Below are 21,413 nucleotides of genomic sequence, written 5' to 3' on the forward strand. Positions count from 1 at the left end.
CGCAGTAGCTTTTTTGGGGGGCAAGCGAGCCATTCAGGGCGCAGGATAGCTAGTAACGAGGAAAACAACCAGGGAGACTCTTCGACAGGTAATATGGACAGATACGATTCCAAACTGGCGCCAATATCTAAGATAGGTAGAGTCCGGGGCAGAAATAGACGTAGCCACGAGCGCCGAGCCAATTCCGACATAGGGTATATTAACATGCAGGGTGGTAGGAACAGGCTGAAGTCAGAAGAGATAGAAGAACCGCTAAGGGAAGAGAGGTCGATGGTATACGGTTTTGTAGAATCACATCTCGGGGACATAGAACAACCTCCGAACAATCCGGACTACGCGTGGGAATATTGCAATAGAACAGAAGGCAGCAGAAAGGGGGGTGGTATTGGGGCATTCATTCATAAAAGTACAGACTGGCAAAGGGTCAAGCAGGAGTGCAAGGAACATTTATGGCTAAAAGGGAAAGTGGCAGGTCAAATGACACTCCTTGGTTTTGTTTACATGTAGACGGGAGCAAAGGCCAGAGAGGAAAACCAGGCAATGGTAGAGTGTATATCAAAGGACATTCAGGAGTTAGAAAGAGAGTGCGAGATAATTATACTAGGAGACATGAATGTGCACATAGAAGATATAGATGGGTATACCGACCCGACAGGCAAAATGATCATGGATATGTGTGAAAGGCTTGATTTGATCATTTGCAACAGTACAGAAAAGTGCGAAGGGCAAATAACGTGGGAGGTAGGAAGGCTGCAGTCGACGATAGATTATGCACTGATGTCACATAGAATGTATGATAAGCTCAGGGGAATTCACATAGATGAAGGTGGCTCCAGAAGTCTGGGTAGTGATCACAAACGTATCAAGCTAAGTTTTGGAAGAGCAGTAAAAGTGAGAAGGAGACAAGATGAGCAACTACAGGAAAATTTTTATCCAGAAAGGCAAATTGAAATAGGCACTAAACAAATTGAGAAAGTACTCACGAAGGATAATAAGACAGTGTGGACATACACGAATCTAATTAGACTCTTTGAGCTAGAGCTTGCTAAGATGCGTGACAAGTCACCCCGGAAAAGAAGACACAAACCCAAAAGTTGGTGGGATGAGGAAGTTAAGAGAGCCATAGCAAAACGTCAGGAAGCCTCTAGGGAACACAGACATGCTAAGCAGCGGGGTGAACCGACAGATGATGTTGAAAGAAAATGGGAAACCTTTCTAAGCTGTAGAAGGGATGCATCCCTTCTGATCAATGAAAAGATTAAAAGAAAGGAAGCTCAGTGGCTGGCAGAAGTACATAAAGAAGATAGAAAGGCAGCTGCGAAATTTTGGAACCATCTAAACTCCCTAAGAAATGAGACGAGCCTAGAGCAGAGTTTTATAACTACAGCCCAAGGTGCTAGGCTAGAAGGGGACGAAGCTATTGAATATATAAGAACAAGGGTGACAGAAAAATTTCAACAAAGAAGTACTTTATGCACCACAATAGACAAAGACGAATCAAGTGGTGCAATGGCTCCATTTTCACAACAAGAGTGGGAAAGGGCTGAGAAAAGGGTTCCTAGTAGTACATCAACAGGCCCAGATGGCATTCCAATTAGGCTGATAAAGACGTTATGTCCGAAGTCTAAGCAGGCTTTGAGAGAGGCAGTGAGCAAAATAATAATCGATGGTTAAGTTCCCGATGGATGGAAATTTAGCAGGATGAGCATGATCTATAAAGGAAAGGGGGACAAAGCTGACATAAACAACTACCGTCCTATAACAGTGACATCAGTGGTCTACAGGCTGGCGATGCAGATTATAAAGGAAAGACTGCAGGCATGAATAGAGGATGAGGCGGTGCTGGGGGAACTGGAGAATGTGTTTCGGAAACATAGCAGGTTGGAAGACAATCTGTTCGCACTGACGCAGTGCATCGAAATAGCAGAAAAGGAACACAGGCCCCTGTGGCTAGCATTTTTGGATATCAAGGGAGCGTACGATAGCGTGGTTCAAGAGGAATTGTGGGGAATACTGGACATACTAGGCGTGGAACATGTAGTCACTAATCTTTTAAAGGGTATCTATGAAGGTAACAAGGTAGTCATAAAGTGGGAAAAACAGGTATCCAAGCCTGCAGAGGTAAAACGGGGGCTTAGGCAGGGGTGCCCCCTATCGCCCTTATTATTCATGATGTACCTACAAGGATTAGAGGCAAAATTAGAGGGAAGTGGACTGGGCTTCAATCTCTCTTTAGTCGAACAAGGAAAACTTATTGATCAGGCACTACCAGCATTAATGTACGCAGATGATATAGTGCTAATGGCCGACAACAAGGAAGATTTGCAGAGATTGACGGACATCTGCCGTAATGAGGGCGATAGGTTAGATTTTAGATTCCGTAAGGAAAAATCAGCAGTCATGATTGTCAATGACAGACAACGAAGGTAGTGAGCTTAGAATACAGGAGGTCACGCTAGAGATAACAAATACAAATATCTGGGCGTATGGAAAAGCAATGGGACCGAGTACCTGAGGGAACACGAAATATACGTGACGACTAAAGATAACAGGAATGCAGCAGTCATGAAAAATAGGGCACTGTGGAATTACAATAGGTTGATGTTGTGAGAGGAATATGGAAAGGGGTCATGGTTCCTGGGCTGACATTCGGCAATGCGGTCTTGTGCATGAGATCAGAAGTTCAAGCAAGATTAGAAATTAAGCAACGTGGAATAGGTAGGCTTGCTTTAGGAGCTCACGGGAATACACCAAATCAGGGAGTACAAGGTGATATGGGATGGACATCATTTGAGGGCAGGGAAGCTAGCAGCAAGATAAAATTTGAGAAGCGAATAAGAGAAATGGGGGAAGAGCATTGGGCTAGGAAGGTGTTCAGCTACTTGTACATGAAGAATGTCAATACAAAATGGAGGAAGCGAACCAGGAAGTTGACTGGTAAATACTTAGAAAACAGCAGGTGGCCAAACCAAAAAGAACTATCGGTTAAGAAAAAAGTGAAGGAAATGGAGACTGACATGTGGAGAATGGGCATGATTAAGAAGTCTGCACTAGAGATCTATCGAACTTTTAAGCAGGAAATTGCCAAGGAAAGGATCTATGATAATATTCGGGGTAGTTCTCTACTGTTTGAGGCCAGGACGGGAGTACTGCGAACCAAGACATATCGGGCCAAATACGAAGGGGTAGACACAGTATGCAGTGCGTGTGGAGAGGAAGAAGAAACTGCCGAAGACTTGATAATGTTCTGTAAAGGACTTCAACCTATAGTTCAGGATGATGGCACAGAGTTTTTCAAAGCACTGGGGTTTAAGGACCGGGAGGCCAAAATAGACTTTAAGCGGGTAGACTTAACTAGAAGGAGGTTATGTGATTGGTGGCTAAAGTCAAGGCCCGAGTGAAAATAAACTCTTCACTGCAAAGTACGAATCCTCAAACTCTTTTTTTTAAGGAAAAAAAAATATAGTTTTTGGTTCATTAGGTATTACGGCTTAGTGGTGCTAGCCACCGCCCGATCTAAAGGGTACAGCCATATCCATCCATCCATGAACGAGGCTCATTTGACCGACAGTGCCTGCAATTTCAGGTGTTCGCCAGTCTTCGTTGTCGAGTTTTCACTGCAGACAAACCTTGAGTATGCGCTCGATGTGTTTGTACTCGTTCCTGCGAGCAGTACAAAGTTAAGATACGTACGTTTTTTAAAAGACTTCGTTAAAAAAGTTTGTTTTGCTGCAGCCGGTGTGGTTACGTGAATCGAATGAGGCAGCCCAAACTCTTTTCGCATTTCCTGCAGATTGAATGCCAGAGTGCTGAATTGTTTTGTCACTTTTACGGCCTTTTCATGAGCTATCACGGCGGTTCACCTTGTTATGCCTTGCCGGCTGTTTCGAAAGTACTTGGCCACAGTGAGCTGGGCTATTTTGTGTGTGAGTGTGTGCGCGCGTGTTGTTTCACGGCGCGTGTGCTTGCGTGGGCGTTCGCTGCGCACGTGTGAATGTTACGTGGTGTGCGTGGGGGTTCGCGCGGACGTGCGTGTGTGTGTGTGGGTGTGTGCATGCGTATGTGAATGGGTTCGCGGCGCGTGTTTATGTGAGTGTGTGTAGGTTCCCACGTGCGTGCGTGCGTGTGTGCGTGCGCATGTGGGTGGGTCCGCGGTGCGTGTTAATGTGTGTGTGTGTGTAGGTTCACACGCGTGCGCTTTGAATGTGTGTGCGTGCGCGTGTGTGCGAGACAGAGTGAGAGAGAGCAGCGTAATATCGATAAGCGCTCAAGTGTTGTTTATAGGCAGGTGATTGCAATTGTTGAAAGCTCTAAGCTAGTCTTCCGCGTGAACGAAGCGACCACGCGTACGAAGCGACAATTTTTTCTGGACTCTTGGTTTACTATCACGTATATGTTGCAGGTGTGCTTAGCGGTCTTACGTAGCTATCGCAATTTCGCTGCCTCATTATTTGCTGTGAGTGAAAATTACACGGTTTTCTGGCGTGCATTACACACCGCTGTCCGCTCTGCTTCTGTATTTTTTCAGAAGAATGTATTGCAGCATGCCTTTCTGCAAGTCGGACAGGAAAAGAAAGTTCGGAATAAGTTTTCATGAATTTCCTACGAACGATGATTGTCGCCAAGCGTGGCTGAAGACGATATCAAAAAAAGATTTTGTCCCAAATGACAAATCATCGAGCAGTGTCGTCTGCAGCCTTCATTTTGCGAATTCAGACTACACTTTGGGGTCCACAAAGCTTCACCGCCTCAAACGGGATGCTGTTCCGAGCGTATTTTCGGGATACCCAACCTACATGCACCCGCAAAAACCACCAAAACGGCGTAACTTGGAGCGAAAGGTACAGGACTTCCCTTCAGACAAAAAAAAAAGGCATCAAGTTTATCAAGTTGCCATGCCAAAATGACTGGTTCAGCCTGTGACAGTGCAACCACCCCAGGCCATTCGTCAAATTCTGATGGCTTGTTGCCATCAGTCCCTGAAGAAAATACAGAGGCGAGTTTTCAAGGTGCGGGCCATGACGGAGGCCATCTGCCGCAGACTTCTGTAAGCCATGTGTCAATATTTAGCCCCAAGGAGGATCAGGTGGCTATAGGGGCGAAAACAAGTGCACAAGATGCAGTTGGTGAACTGCAGCGGCCTACTAACTCAGTTGAATGTTCAGCGCAAACTTGTGATGAATTCCTTCCACGCAGGCAGTCAGATGCAAGGGTAATCAACAGAATGAGGGTGCAATTGTTTAGAAAAGCAGATACTGTAAGGAGACTGCAGCGAGAAAACAGCCGCCTAAAAAAGAAGCTCAGTGGTTATGAGAACAACACCGTCCACTCGGCAATCAGAAAATGCTTGGAGAAGGTTGGCACGGCCCAGTTCTGCCTAGAAGATTGCTTAGTGGAGCAGATCACCAATGCAACAAGGCAACGACCCGCATGGTCGCCAGACTTTGTGCGGGAATGTGTACTATTGTACTACTTGTCCCCCAAGGCGTACCGTTACATACGCAACCGAGGCTTGCTTAAACTGCCGTCGAAAAACACCCTCCTTCGCTATGTCGGGAAGTCGAACGGTGAAAGTGGGGTCACACCACTAATGAAGGAACGCTTAAGGCAAGAGGTGGGCAACCTGAAAGAGCAAGCCCGGCTTTGCTCAATTATTGTAGATGAGATGTCCATCAGCTCCAAATACATATATGATCGCAAAATGGATTGCTTTTTCGGGCAACAAACGGCGAAAGAAAACAGTGGAGCAGCAGAGAACACCAGCAACATCATGCTTGCCAACAAGGTGCTATGTTTTGTTGCTACAGGATTGTCCACAGCATACAGGATACCTTGCGGCTTCTTCTTCATGAACCGTCTAAGTGGCAAGCTTTTGTACCATCTTACAAAAGAGGTAACCTCTGAAGTTGAAAAGTGTGGTATGTGTGTGCTCCGGATTGTCACAGATAACCACAAAATTAATGTTACGATGATGCGTCACCTGGGGAACGGCTCACTCAAGCCTGTTGTCACTCAAGCCTGTTGTCACTCAAGCCTGTTGTCACTCATTCATGTGACCCAGAAAGAAGCTTATTTCTGTCATTTGACCAGTGCCATATTATAAAAAATGTGCGAAGCCTTCTGCTTGAGGGGGAGATGACAGACGGAAGCCAACCAATAACGGGACAGTTTGTCAAGCAGCTGTATGAGCTACAAAAGAACGAGGTTGTCAAACCAGTTCGCTTCCTCACGCAGAAGCACGTAGAACCAATGAACTTTGAGAAGATGCACGTAGGCAGAGCAGTGCAGCTATTTTCAGACGATGTCATCTCGGCACTTTCCTTTTTGAAGGAATACCCGAGTCGCCACCCTCAGGCAGAGAAGTTCAGAAATGCAGAGGCGACAATCTTGTTCATGAAGATGATGCAAAAGTGGTTCGCCATCCACAATGTAGCAAACCGAACTGCGCATGTGCACATGAGACAGCCTGACCAGATGCACTTCTTTTGCACGACTGACCAACGCCTACAGTGGTTGGAAAAGGACTTTCCAGACTACCTCGAGGCTCTCAACAATGCCTGTAAAAGGAGTGGGAAGAAGTTTATAAGCGCAGAGACTTATGAAGCTATTTTGCTGACGAGCAAGTCTACGGTTTTGTGTGTAAAGTTCCTTCTCGAGAGCGGTTTCTTTTATGCTTTGACGAGGAACCTCTCAAGCGACCCTGTGGAACTCCTCTTCAGTTCTCTACGGCAAATGGCCGGTGGCAATGACTGCCTGGATGCAAGAGCCATGACGTTCAGCCTGGAGAGGATCTTGAGGACTGGCGACCTCTGCCCATCCCAGTCTTCAAACGTCGAGAACGGGCAGGCTGTCTTGAGGTAGGTACACGTGATCTGATGCTTTAGGGCAAGTGCTCATAGTTGGGCAGGTTGCCTTTGCTTTTAACAGGACCCCCATAATTTTTCATGGCCTCACACAACGCATAGCACGCGTTGTGTGCAGCTACTACTGTTGTAGCCTGCCTACTGATTGAGATTGTTGTGTTTGAGCCACGTGAGCACTCAATGTCATCTGCTCATATAGACAATGTTTCAGGAGTATAGAGGACTGCTGTTCACAAGTGATTGCGTTTATTTTACGTGTGTTTTGCAGCATGCATGGCGCTTCCATGAGCGTGACGTCCCCTGTACTGGATGTTCCAGCTGAAGCAACAGCACAAGCTGCCACACTTGTTTCGACTGAGACACCTCAAGTTGCCCTAGCCAGGTATGCCGCATCAAATGTTTTTCAAGACTTAATGCTTGCTTGCCTGGCTGTTCTTCTTTTCCAGCCAGCAGCCTTTTTTCTAATACATGTTTTGCACATCTTTTTTAGTTGCACTGTACCTGAAGATGTTGTGATGGAAATCGACGGGCTGTTTACACCACTGAAAGCACTGCCTCGTAAGTAGATGAGTAGAGGCTCATTGGAGTATTATTAAATGTAAGATAAAACAAAAAGCCACCATCTTCACTTGCTTTATCTGAAGGTTATCTGCCGATTGTTAGAAACGCAACAAAATTTATGTTGATGAGGGCTGGGTGGAAACAGTGATGCATTTGCATTACACACAAGATCTGTCTTTATGGGCTGTCTAAAATTTGCTCTGTTTACATTACTGCCAAACACAATTTTTATGCTCTCACTGGATACTTTTTATTCTGGTGTTTCTTTTTATATCTGCTTATTTTCTTTTTCAGTGCAGCGCCCACCGTCAACCATAGTGAATGCTAGCATTGCTTACATAGCTGGGTTTGTGGCAAAAGCAGTCGAGGAGCGGAGAACATGTACCTTCTGCCCTTCCCTCCATCAATCAGATGGATTCAGTCCTGTGCTAATGGGGCTAATTAGCCTGAAGTCAAGGGGTGGCCTAACTTTCCCAAAGCCTGAATTTGTCATGGTACTTGTGACCATTAAGAAGGCTGTTGACATTGCCCTGCCACACATAAAAAAGAGCAATGTACGTCAGCAACTGGCTGAACTGATTTTGCCTCACCTTGAATAGTGCCCCCTTTTTGTATGCCCGGCAAGAGATGAGCATGGTGCGAGCACAATGTCAGTGGTCTTCGACAAGTTTATTAAGCCACTCTTGTCCAATGTCGGTGCGGCTGTGACAGACAGGGCAGCTTACCGGAAAAAAGCTTGCATGTAAGCCACTGTACCTGAAAGTGCTGCGCGTGTAAACTTGTGCAACGCATCAAAAACATGGTGCATACTATGTGCCTCTGTTTTTGGGTTGTTTCTGTAAATGAAGTCTTATGTATAAACTTGTATGGAAGTCACTACTCTGCAATGTGCTCCGTGAACAGAATTGTGCAATGAAGAAAAACATGCTGCAAACCGTCCTTTTTTTTTTTCTTGCTGTAAATAAAGTATCATGCATCCTGGAATGAGTTTGTTTGTCCTCTTTTCTAGATGTAGCTTCGGTGCATTAGCCTCCAATGTTTAGGGCAACCGCGGTAAAAATTTTCTGCTGAGTTCAAGGACGCGGGTTTGACTCGCGGCCGCTTTTCTGCTGGAGGCGAAAGCGAAAGCGGTCCGTGTCTTCCAGATTTCGGCGCTCGTTAAAAATCCCCAGGCGTATGGGCGCCGAGGGGAGGGTGTGCAAAAAAAGGCACTTGCTCCCCCCTACCCCCCCCCCCCCCCAAATCATTTTAACACTTTACCTCATGCCCTCTCCCTTCCTTTTCCTTCGCGCAACAATAGATTTGCCCCCTCAAGGTAAAATCCTGCCGGCGCCCATAACCAGGTGGTCACAATTAATCCGGCACCCTCTACTACGCTGTGCCTCATCGCCTATGTAGCGTCGACGCGTTAAACCTCATAATCAAAATTGACCCAGTTCCAGCCAGGCAACTTCAACGGTAAGCATTGCAGGAAGTTTGTCTTACCCAACACTGGATTGTGACAACGCTTTGTAAAACACCTGCGCGCCGTGAAAGATTACACTCCACTTAACAATTTTTCTCTTAAATGAATGCGAACAAAAAAAAAATTGATATCTTTGGTACACACAAAAAAAAGTGGCACTGCGCTCTTTCTTTGTATCACGCGCTCTTTCACGTACTAAAATAACAAATACAAGCTTTCCAGAAATAAAACAAGACGGCTTATCTTTTTTTAAAAATGCGTGACCTTGAGCAGTGGGAGTCTGCGCTGACCAGCTCGGCGACGGAGCATCAAATCGCCCTGATGCAACGAGCCCTGCATTCGGCGCAGGATCGCGGCCTCCTGGAAGTAGGAGGCTGACGTCCCTTTCCAGCCCCCTTGGCTGCTCAATAAAATGTTTTTGCCACCACCACCACCACAAAAATGAAAACTACTGATGTGCAATGAATTCACTTACGCTTCACAGCGGCCCTAGTCTGCGTCAAAAATTAAACGGCTAAATGGCACCCGTAACTACTTCTATCTACTGCATCGATGAGCGGTTGTAATTTTTTTATTAAGCGTCTCACACAGGCTGCGAAGGCTGAGTTTGGAAGTGTTTCGGTTCCCCCGGTGGCACGAACCTTTTCGAGGCAAAAGTACAGTCTAGTACACTGTAGCAAAAGCGTTCGGTTCACCCAATAGCCGCTTAAAACCGGCTTGACTTGGCTTAAAATGTATGAGTAGATAGCGCTAGAATCGGTGTGGTGGAAAACATTTTTCAGACGATTTGGGCGTTCTTTATTCTGTGGTTCAGGTAGAGTTCCTCACTAGCTTGTGACACACAGTCTGTGGCGGGTTCATCGTATTCTAGTCGTGTTGTTTTTTTCTCCGATGTCGGTGTTGGATTGGACTGTAATCTGTTTGAAATGGCGAGAACCGCCTCTGCCCGTGGGGTCGTGGTCGCTTTCTGTTGTTAGAAAGTGATTCATACGCAAGTCGCTGCCGCTTTTCTTAATTCCTGTGATGTCACCGTGTTCAGGGGCTTCTTATCCGTGTTTATCGAGTAGTTAACGTCATTCGCCCGAAGCACAGAACACCTACCACCCCGAAGTGTTTGCCACCAAATCTACAAGCAATGATAACGAGCATAAAATAAAGGCCTTTGGATCGCGATTTGTGAATGTTGGTCTGACGCATGTATTACGCGGATGTGTGGTAGGTTCATGCGTGTTGCTTGAGGACCGATCATACAGCTGGTGTCACTTGGGAGGAAGTATATACTGCGCCAACGCTTTCGTTGAAGCTTGTTCTTGCGTAAGTGCGCGAGATAGGTACGGAATACACAAGTTGGAATTAGAGATTGTTCTTGTCCGAGTGGCTTTATTAAGCAGTCGCAGATGATGACAATTTGTTTGCTTAGCAGAGTGTGTTTAGATTGGGGTAACCAACAGTGAAGGTAGTTGTGTGTGGGTGAGGAAATTAGTTTTCTTTGTTGCGGTGCCTTCCAAACAAATCCGTTATTTCTTCTCTTCATTGCGTCGGTCTCTTGATGTGGCACTAAATTTTGCTATGTGTTCTTCGTGACACTTCCTCTCGCTCTAGAATGCTCTAGTAAATGTTGACGCTAAAGTTCAGCTGAAGTGTTTAAAGTTCTTTGCAGCTAACCACAGCAACGTTTCTTTGTCTATGTGCTCAGTTGGACGCACGTTATTTGGCATGCCTTTTATAACACAAAACGTTTCTTTTTTTTTTTTTCGTTTACTGAACAGTCCGGAAAAAATCGGGGACATCTGTCCCGACTGGGACAGCGCGGGCAAAGACTTGGACAGTCGAGCAAAATTCGGGACGGCTGGTAACACCAGTTTAGGCAAGTGTATAAAAATTTAAAAAAAAAATGTAATAAAATAGAAATTTTATTGCTGGGAGCATTGTCGAGCTTCAATTGCTAACCCGTAAAGGTCTTTTTAAAAGTTAACATTGCCGCAATACAGCACTGTCATGGGGTGAAGTGCTTGCAGTGTATTGCAGTAAAGCATACATTATGCGTGCGTGTGTGTGTGTGAAATGGAAGCGTAGCACTGCTATTAGTCCTAATGCGATGCGCCGTGTTTTGTCTCATTACTGGTCATGCGACAGACAGCATCAGCACCAACTTCAACCTTTGTAAATAGTCCATATGTTCCCCCATAATTATTTTTTTTAATTGTGGCAAGTTATTCACACTGCAGTAAACTTCTAGTATATCGCATGAATAATTTAAAATTGTTGCATGGCCCCCAATAAAGAAGTGAAAAATACCTGTGACAGACTCCTTGGTACTCCAGATTTTGTGCCATCAGATATGTGCTCTAAAATGAAAATGATCATTATTAGTGAAATATATACTCAGGCTAGGTATTGGAGATGATTGTGTATGTTTTGCAAATTTCCTTTTAAAAGCTCATGCTTCACTTTATCGGGCTTTCTTTAGTTATCAAGAAAAATAGCTCCCCAAGAATGGTCTAAAATTAAACACACAGTTTGTCATGGGGCAAGTTGAGCTTAACAAGAAAATGATTTATGAAAACCATTCTGTCGCACAACTAACAGCAAGCTGGTTTCAGGAAACATGTTGACCTGAGGTGATAGCACGTGTTCACGCATCTTACAAAGGCTGCTTGTTGTTATAATGTGGCTGTGATTGGACAAATGTCTGTCATCAGGTGTGGAGATACATCGCATCTCTGATGATCAAATTTTTAAAGAATGGGTTTTCAGGGGATGCTAAAACTTTTTTTGAAGGGGTGAGCATTAGAGAGCATTACTTTATTAAAGTCTCCAATTTCATTAGGTTAGCACTGTGGCTTGCAGGTATATTAAATGAGCATGGTCACTTGAGTAACACTCAGAAGTCAATAACTATAGGGTGAACAGCAAGGTATGTATAAAACAGGATTATGCAAATTGCAGAAATAGACATAATGAAGTTGTTGAGAAGACTTTGTTAACAGTACATTTACAGGCTTCATGCAGAATTTGCTTTCCAGCAGGGTGAATTTACTTTCGCTGATGCTTTCGATGGCATCATTGCAGTTCATAAGCACTGGTTTTACGGACTGCACGTGATGATCTTGTTTTTTCAAGGTTTATGTACTGATTAAAAAGTATAGGATCAAGAAACTTACATGCTGTCTTAAGGCATAGTCAGGCTCACCATAGAGGTAATTGGTGACATTTTAGTGAGTTGTATGTGGGAGGTCTGTGTACATAACATCATAGTAATCTTGCAATGCTGTAGCTTTATTTGTGTAACGAGTGAAGCTTCTTTTCCTGTTAAAAATTTCTGCCGAGCAAACAAGTGCCAACAGTAGGATTTGCCCTTGGGTAAAGCAGGTGGTATGAGTGAGCCTATTCAGAAGCCCTTCAAGAGTACCCACTGAAGGAATTAGTACCTATAGGGCAAAAATTCCAGTGCACCAAGAAGGGCAAGGGAGGACGGTGCAGGTTAACATTTCAGGAGGGTATCTCCTGGACATCATCCTTCTCTAGCCACAAGCTTGTATGGCCAATGTTTAGCAGACTCCTACTAACATAAACTAGGTATAAATGTTGCTTCTCTATTGTAAGATGACAACATATACCTTTTGAGAGTCTCCTCACCACAAGCCCTTACATTAGCCTAAAAATATTTTTTATACAGTGCCCTTTTTTTGTCTTAAACAGTTGTCTGAAGCAACAATATGCACATTGTGACAGTCTAGCTGGTGACCACAGAGATGGCTCCCGCCATCACGATGTATACTCCACTCAAAATGTAAGACACTGCAAAATCATAGTCCGGTGTGTGTACATACGACCTTGAACATGCAAGCAGTGACCACTTCTCTTGTGTTCTCTGTACTGGCGCATGCTTGTTGCACACCTGTTCAAGATTGTGACAGTGAAATTAGTTCTGGCAATGCTGTCTCAGAGGTAAGACTGTGTACACCCTTAGGAACACCATGGTGGAGCGAGCAGAGATTCATATCAAATGTAGTAATAAACTGGCAACACCATGGTGATATAAGCACACTTGCATTAATTTATTACATCTTTACTGAGGCAGACATCACACAGCTAAGCCTAGTTGTGATCTCTTTTCATTATTGTCTACATAGTTTTCCCGTTGGTCACAGCACAGGAAGAAAAATTTCTCTGTGGTAGCACCATATTTTAAGCTTGCATGACTCCAATGCAGCACTGTGTGAACAGATATATTGAAAATGTCAATACTTCGGGTCCTATAAATGATGAACTGGTTGTCACATTCAGCCAGTGATCCTGCAGGAGCTTTAGCATATACTCTAAGGTCATTTTGCATCAACAATGCCACATACAATAGTTTAACAATGGTTGTTAATGGGCAAGATGATGCATAGCTTCAGGGAGGTAATTAAGCTAAGGGGGAAAATTATACATGCCTAAGCACCACTGGAAAAATGAAAAAGCACAGAAAAAGAGCATCAGTCGCAGCTGAACTACAGAAAATATTTACACTGCCCCACACATTCGCATCGTCTAGAATTTTCCCTAATAATGTTATACCAACCTGTCTAGCAACAAGTACTTCCAAAGTAATAAAGTGCAGAATGACACTTGCATAAGACAGGAAGCAAAGGATGCGAGTTAACTGCCATCTATCTTTGTTTGTGGCTTTGGTAGAAAATATATAAGGAAAGAGGCACATGTGCAGAGTGACAGTGTGCAATGTCACAGTCATCAAAAACATCACTTAACATTGCCTGCTCAGAAATTTTCCTGGTTTTCGAAGTTTCAACAAATGTGTCATAATTAAATACACCACTTCTTTTCCAGCTTGAACTGCTTCCAACAGTTCACATCTATCAGGACTGCTGCCTGTAATCTTTGTCTGGTATTTAATCTGAACTGACATGCCCTAATACTTACACACAATTAGCCATATTTGTCTATCTACCCTTAACAGCCTGTAAGTCCACATGTAACAACACACGCTCCACCCTTCTAGTGGTCATAGTCCATACGGGTCATTATATCATTCAGTTAGCTGCCTAACTTTACTTTCATTCATTCACTTCATATTTCTTGAAAATAGAGATATGTGAACCCTACAACTGCTTTGCAAAAAACAAATGAATTACAAGTATAACACTTGCTATGATGGCTTAATTAAAAAAAATTATTTCACGATGATGGCCCAGAAGCTTTCTCTAGAAAGCATGTAAAGCCCATATGGAGAAGTATGTGTCCCAGGGAAATTCTGCAACTGCCAAATTCGAAGGGTGTGCAAAATATTCTACGATTTCACATACCAAGTTGAATACTGTTCTATTTGATTCAGTCGCCATTATTTGTAGAACTAAACATTTTTTACTAGTTTAATAAAATTTAAAATGTTAAGTGCACTGAAATAAAGAGAAAATGTGTAAAAGTATCATAAATTTCATCCCTGGCAGGTTATGCGCATTAAACATGACAGCTTATCTAGTGCAGCTGGCTGCTTCGCTCTAGGAAAGTGATTTTGCTACCTATACAATTGTCACTTACCCTTTCTTAACACTTCTGTAGACTTTAAGGGCTTGTTGTTTTCGCCAGATACTCGATTCCTACTTTTAAGATTTTTAGGAGCCCTTATCATAGCTGCAAAGGGAGATACAGCCAGTATTTGATGTACTTGTTTTTACATTGCAATGGAAATAATACATCAACTGGGAAATAGCGATGAAACATTTTGTGTTAAATTTTATTTCAAATTCGTTCTGCTGCACAACTTGTGTACCAAACAGTGACCGACAACCATTGGGTGTATTTGCGCCATGCTCTGCCATGACGAAGCACATGCATGAAACTTGAGAGACACGAGCTCATGCATGCAGGTGCAATTATTATGTAGTCGTCCCTTGAAACATCCTTGGTAATTTTAAATACTTGGCTGGGCAGATGTCTGTTAAATTATTCTCGAATGTCCAGGCTGGCTACAAAATGAGCAATTCTAATATTGTTCTTGGCTTCTGCCACAAATTTTTTACCACTCATTCTTTAAAAATATTTCCTAACGCTGTTGTTGTACAACCAAACAAGAATATTTACATGCTCTTTAGCACACTGTTATTCACAAACTAAATGTCAGTTCATTAAAACACAAGATAGTTAAACATTCATATTCCATAATTACGATCAAACTGCAGGTGAGTTACCACAACAACCAATCTTGCACTGATGTCATTATGTTTTCATTATGAATTTAGTAATTTGCATGCTTGCTTCTTTTTCACAGAGTATGCATATTATTATACAAGACACCACAACTAACTCATTTATCAACTTCAGTATTTTATCACTTTCAATCAACCATCTTGCAAAGTCTTGAAACAAATCACTTTTAAGACCCACAAGTTTTCTTGTGCCCTTACAGTGCATCGAAGGCCCTGAAGTGTCAAACAGGCCAAAAGGCATTGGTAAGGCTTTTTCATAGGCATCGGACAAATCTGTTTACAAAATGTGTTAAAGGCACATGCGTGCACATGTTTTGGTTTGATTGTACGTTAATATTAAGAAAAGAAGGAGTGGTGTGACATTTCTGGCACAAGCCAAGCATGTGGTTAGCATAGCTAACTTTCACTTAACTTTATTATCTTAAAGACCCCGGTGTGGGGGGTATTACATAAGGGGTGGGTTAACAAATGGAGGTTACAGAGAGTGATCTTCTGACAAACAATATGTATTTATATTTTGCGCAAACGTTGATGAACACGTGATGGCTGCAATGTCACGGGGAAGGCCATTCCAGTCCACTGCTGTTTGAAGAAAAAATGAGGCAGCAAAAGTAGTAGTGCGAGCGCATGCGCATGCGATTGAATAAGGTTGGGTTGTGCGGTGAGATATGCGCGTTGGTGGGATAATGTAAGGTGCTTGATTGAGGGAACTGTGAAAGAACTTGTGAAACAAACAGAGGCTGGCGATGCGGTGATGCACAGAAAGATTATCAATATCAATGTCATGTTTTAGGGATGATATGCTTATGTCGTATGAATATGAAGAGTGAATGAACCTAGTGGCACGATTTTGTACAGATTCTATTTCGTTTATTAGGTATATCTGGTGTGGGCTCCAAATGGGCGCTGCATATTCCAGTTTAGGTCTGATGAGCGATTTGTAAGCCAGAAGTTTTATGTCTAGTGGTGCATGACGCAAATGACGCTTTAGGAAACCGAGGGGTCTATTCGCGGATGATATGATGTTGTTTATGTGAGTGTTCCAGGAAAGGTCAAATGTTAAGGTGACGCCTAGGTATTTATGACTGAACTTGTTCGATAGTGGAATTAGAGATTAGGTATGAGAATGATAAAGGATTACACTGACGTTGAAATGAGGCGAGTTTGCATTTAGTGGAGTTAAGCTTCATTAACTAAAAATCACACCACTGTTGCACGAGATCCAGATCCTGTTGGAGTGTAGTTTGATCAGAAATGTTAGTAACTGTGCGATAAATGACACAGTCATCGGCAAATAAACGGATATGGGAAGATACATGAACAGGAAGATCATAAATATATATTAGGAACAAGAGGGGTGCGAGTACAAATCCTTGGAGGACGCCGGATGTTACTGGGAGGGAGCTAGAACGGGTATTTTTAATGGAGACGAACTGAGAGCGGTTAGTAAGAAATTGTGTGGTCCATGCAAGAATGTTGGGGTACAGGTTCAGCTGGGAAAGTTTTAACAGTAGGCGTTTGTGCGGTACCTTATCAAAGACTTTTGCGAAGTCGAGAAAGATTGCATCGGCCTGAAAGTGATGGTCGAGAGAAGAGTGTATATAATGAATAAATATAGCAAGTTGGGATTCACAGGATAATGATTTACGAAATCTGTGCTGGGAAGAATGAAAAAAATTGTTGGTGTCAAGAAAGTTCATGATGTGTGAATATATGATATGTTCCATGATTTTGCAGGGGACGCTTGTTAGAGAGATGGGTCAATAATTTAGGGGGGACTGTCTGTTACCTGATTTGTGGACTGGAATGACCTTTCCCTCCTTCCAGTCGTCTGGTAAAATTCCTTGTCAATGAGTGATGAAATGCCACTAACGGATAACACAACAGGGGCCATCACTGGTAATGTCGTAGTAGGTGGCGTAAGAAACGGTACGTTGGCTTCTTTAGTGAACACTGATAAGAACGCGGTGTTAAAGATATTGGCACAAACAGTGTCGCTTACGTCTTCATTTTTATCGTTTGTAAGCGTGATGTCTCGTGTTAGTTGCGAGTTTATGATTTCCCAGAATTTCCTGGGGTTAGATTTCAGAATTTTAGATAAATAATTGTGATAGAATGTCTGTTTCGCTTTTCTAATTTCAGCATAATAAGCATCTTCTCCAGCATAGTACTTGCCCCATGCGCACGCATTACCATTAAACTTCGCAGCTCGGAAGAGGCGCTTTTTTTTATTTTCAAGTGTTTTCAAACTTTTGGAAAACCATGGTTTATTTTTATTGGCAGTAAAGCTCACTGTGGGGATGAATTTTTTAGTCAAGTCAGTTATCTTGTCCTTAAGCATTAGCCAGCTGTCATTGAGAGAACAGGAACCGAGATTGAGTTCGAAGTACGGTAGGATATCTCGTAATTCACGAATAATTAATTCATAATTACTGTTATCATACAAGGGAATCGTTTTGCGGAAAATGGAGCGTATTTTCGGGGTGAAATTAAATATGGTATGGATGACTTTGTGATCGCTGATTTCACGTAAGTATGCAGTAGATTTTAAGCTTTTGGGGCTATTTGTTAATACCAGGTCTAAAATGTTTGAGGATTCACTAGTGACGTGCGTTAGTTCGGTTACCTGTTAGATGAGGTTAAAGTTGAGGCAAACATTGACGAATTCTCTTGCTTCAGTATTTCCCGAGGTTGGTGAAACCTGATTGAGCCAATTAATGGAGGGAAAGTTAAAATCCCCATAAAGCAGAACACGTGCGTTAGGGTGTTTATTAGTTAGCTGGGATAACATTTCGTAAAGTTTGCGGGGGAAGTCTGGGTCAGTTCGAGGGGGCCTATAGCATACGCCAAGTATTATTGCTTCGGGAGGGGCATGGCATATTACCCATAATGATTCTAGTTGTGAAGATGTGCTGATTAGAGAGCATGATAGTTCTTTTTTAGTGGCCATGAGTATGCCTCCTCCACATGCATTTTTACGATCGTGACGAAAGAATATGGTATTTATCCCGCACTAACTTTATAGTTAGTATGGGAGTTTCAGATTAATTCCAGCCTATTTTTTTTAGCAATATATCTATAACATGTGGTACAATAGTTTCTGTTCGTAATTTCACAAATAACAACACTATTATCAGCAAATCATGATGAAATTTAGATGTTAGCAAGGAAGGGGCATTGGCAGTTAAAATAAGAAATAAGCTGGGCTTAGCTGAGCACAAAGTGAGTTCAATTTCATGCGAAGCATTCAAAGTACTAAACTTTGTTCGGTAGTGCCAAGGTCCAGATGACTCAACTTTAAAGTAGATGTTTATGACTGACCTTGTGAAATGTGTTAGAAACTTCTAAAATAATTCAGTCTATGAATCACTCCATCAAGAGAATGGCACATTTTATGAGTAAATAAGTGGAGTCTAACTTTGAAGCGTAGTTTTAAATCTATACTGCGTAGTGTTGTATGAAATGTAAGGTGATATAGAGGTACTTAGCTGCTGAATAAGCTTTGTTAGAATATAATAATAGTAGTGGTATTACAACATATGTGCAAGTTAAAATGAGAAAAAATAATAATAAATTTTTTTTAATTCCAGAAGAAAAAAAGAAAATTAAAAAAAATTACAGCATATTCATGGAGTCATTGATGATGAGTGGGGTGAAGCGTCCGTCCATGCATGCGTCTATGCGTTCAATCACGTTCGAGAATGCAGATGACGCATGGGTAACACCAATGAGACGCGTGCCAAAGGAGCCGAGCGCAAGCGTCTTTAACGTGCCCACCACTCTGCTTCGTTCATGCCCCACCAACGATCCACTACGTATGATGACTATAAAGGAGACTGAGAGATCCGCTCGTTCTATGCATATCCAGGCACAGCCCCCCATGCAGCAAATCAGAGAGTAGGGGTACAGCGCCATCTAGTTATCTTTACCCAACTGCAGTTTCTATGTAATTCTTCAGAAAGCGCTGTCTATTATACTGTTCGGCAAATACTGCTTTCCTTTCTCTGTTTTCTCTCCTCTCGGTTATGCGTGATGCTTGTACCATATCTAAGGACACAGTGAAAAATGAGGCATCAGTACCAAAAGGGCCTATGGTTTGCATTCTTTTATGGTTTGGGGCAAGTATGAATATTTATAGCAACTTGATTTAAAAGTGCATTTATTATGTGTTTGTGAGTGCCTGTAATGTGTTAACTTAAAACTACTGAAAAAAGTTACTTTTGACGTCTCGATGTTTATATCACTATGAATTAATTGAAACAAAATCTTTGGTCTTGCTATTTTTGCCCTACCTTGCAGTGTCAATAGACCAGCTTTCGTTTGCAACTCAGTAGGATAATTCGTTAGATTGAATTTGGTATAAATATACCTCATTGCCTTCCTGTGCACCCCCTTTTAATCCTCGCAATCAGTTACTTTGTATGTGGAAATCCCACAATACTATTATAATCATGTTAGTAATATATTCATCATCATCATCATCATCATCATTATTATTATTATTATTATTATTATTATTATTATTATTATTGCATTAATAACATTGCACTTGATTTGCAGTTTACTCATTAAATCTGTATTTCACGGTTACACTGTTCAAGGCAGTATTTATAATGTCCTTACAAAGACCTACATATTTTAACTGCATTTAATGGACTCAGATATATCAGCCAGTCTTGTGGCACACCCTACAGGACAAGAATATTTCCGTCATTTCAGGACATCCCGGGGATGTTTTGGATTTTTGAAGGAGGTACGTATTAGGGAATGACTGATGCACGGCTACCTGTTTTTCATGCAAACTTACCTTATCTCCAAAAGATCAGGTGATGGCAGTATGAGGCAAAGCAGTTAGACCTTTTCAGAGTAGCTTTATGCCTTCCTATAAATAGCAGTGCCATGTCCTCCTCTGGCAGAGAGGTGCTAGGCAATAGGAGGTAAGGGAGTGCCAGACCGTTTAAGCTTCGATGCAGCACACAGCAATATTTGGTTGTGCATATGTCCTGTGCTTTACACAAACTGTTTTTTAGTTGTTTGCACTGCTTGAATTACACTGTGCCTTTTTGAAATGAAACTTGTACTGGCATACAATGAACTGTAAATGTTGTCAGCATTAGATGTACAAAAAAAAACCATCATGAAGGCAATGAGCCCTTATCACTTATTTGCCTTGCACTACAGCTATTCTGGGATGAAGAGAATGGCCATAAGGAAGATAATAATAATAATAATAATAATAATAATAATAATAATAATAATAATAATAATAATAATAATAATAATAATAATAATAATAATAATATAATAATAATTCACACCAACTGGTTTCATTATAACAAATGATTCCAGCTGATTCCATTTCCAGGCCAGCTGGTTTCATTTTCAGTCTCGAGTGGTTCATGCTGGGACCAACTGGAACATGTTGCTAATGTGTTGGCTTGTACTTAGTCCCAGCTGTATACAGCCATGGTTTCAGTTAAAGTGAACTGAAACCGTGGAGTATTTTCACCTGGAAAGGAAAGAATGTAGAAAGTGAATCATCCAAAGGCAGAAAAGAAAACAAAGAGGAAAGATAAAACATGGAACAGAGCAAGAAAAAAAAGGCGAGCTCTCAAAGAGAAAGAGAGAAGAAAAGAGAGAAAGAAGGAGGCACACGCACACAGAACTTCTCTCGCCCTCATTTTTGAGGGCTCCTCGTTTTTTCCCTATGCGTCACTTTTTTACCATTACCTGGCTAAATTTTCGCTCCTATACACAGATCGACTGAATTGATGGCGCACTCAGATTTAGCGTACATGCTCGTTGTCACATCCTGTCCCAAAATTCTCATGCCTATCGTTCCAGAAAACAGCTTTGCAATGCAAATCACTATCGTGCAGCTGAGGAGCTGTATCATGCACAGATCATAATGTAAGCCTGATCGCACGAAGTAACGGTAATAACTTAGTAGTACACCATGCATAACACAAACGCTCAGTGGGCCCTTAAGTTATGTCGTCTTAACTGCAAAAGTGCAAGTTGTGCTTTGCATGGCATTTTCCTCAACTGTGAGCCATACACTACAGCTGTGTTTTGTATGAATATAAAAGAGAGTACTGCCTGAAATGTTAAGTACACTGACTATACAATTAAAACTAGGTAATCGGTATTTCTAAGGGTTACATTTTCTTGTAAAAAAGTGACACATACTTATGTCAAGATTCGTGCCGAAAGTACGTCTTGCCCAAGGATATTTCTGAAAAATTCAGCATATTCCACATAACTCCGGAATCGGCATTATGCGAAGCATGCGGAGGCATGCTTAGCGTGACC

At 42.3% G+C, this 21,413-nt stretch overlaps 1 protein-coding gene across 11 annotated transcripts in view; it reads left to right on the plus strand.

Annotated features, from left to right (window-relative positions):
* LOC119167809 (uncharacterized) overlaps positions 1-21,413 on the plus strand; it is a 64,784-nt gene that overhangs the window by 33,163 nt on the left and 10,208 nt on the right. Inside the window, exons 10-12 of one of the 11 annotated variants that reach the window (XR_012890155.1) lie at positions 7,132-7,245; positions 7,354-7,421; positions 7,719-7,787. The exons of 6 other annotated variants lie outside the window; for them this stretch is intronic. Coding sequence is in view for 3 of the 5 variants with exons in the window: in XM_075885469.1 (XP_075741584.1) it covers positions 10,659-10,745 (87 nt within the window). In the remaining 2 variants the exon portion in view is untranslated. Of the gene's footprint in view, positions 1-4,528; positions 4,744-7,131; positions 7,317-7,353; positions 7,851-10,658; positions 12,256-21,413 lie in introns of those variants that run through there. 4 more of the 11 variants (XR_012890154.1, XM_075885469.1, XM_075885472.1 and 1 more) reach the window with 4 other exon arrangements.

This window comes from Rhipicephalus microplus, unplaced genomic scaffold, assembly GCF_043290135.1.
Source record: "Rhipicephalus microplus isolate Deutch F79 unplaced genomic scaffold, USDA_Rmic scaffold_160, whole genome shotgun sequence".
In the NCBI taxonomy this organism is placed as follows: Eukaryota; Metazoa; Arthropoda; class Arachnida; order Ixodida; family Ixodidae; genus Rhipicephalus; species Rhipicephalus microplus.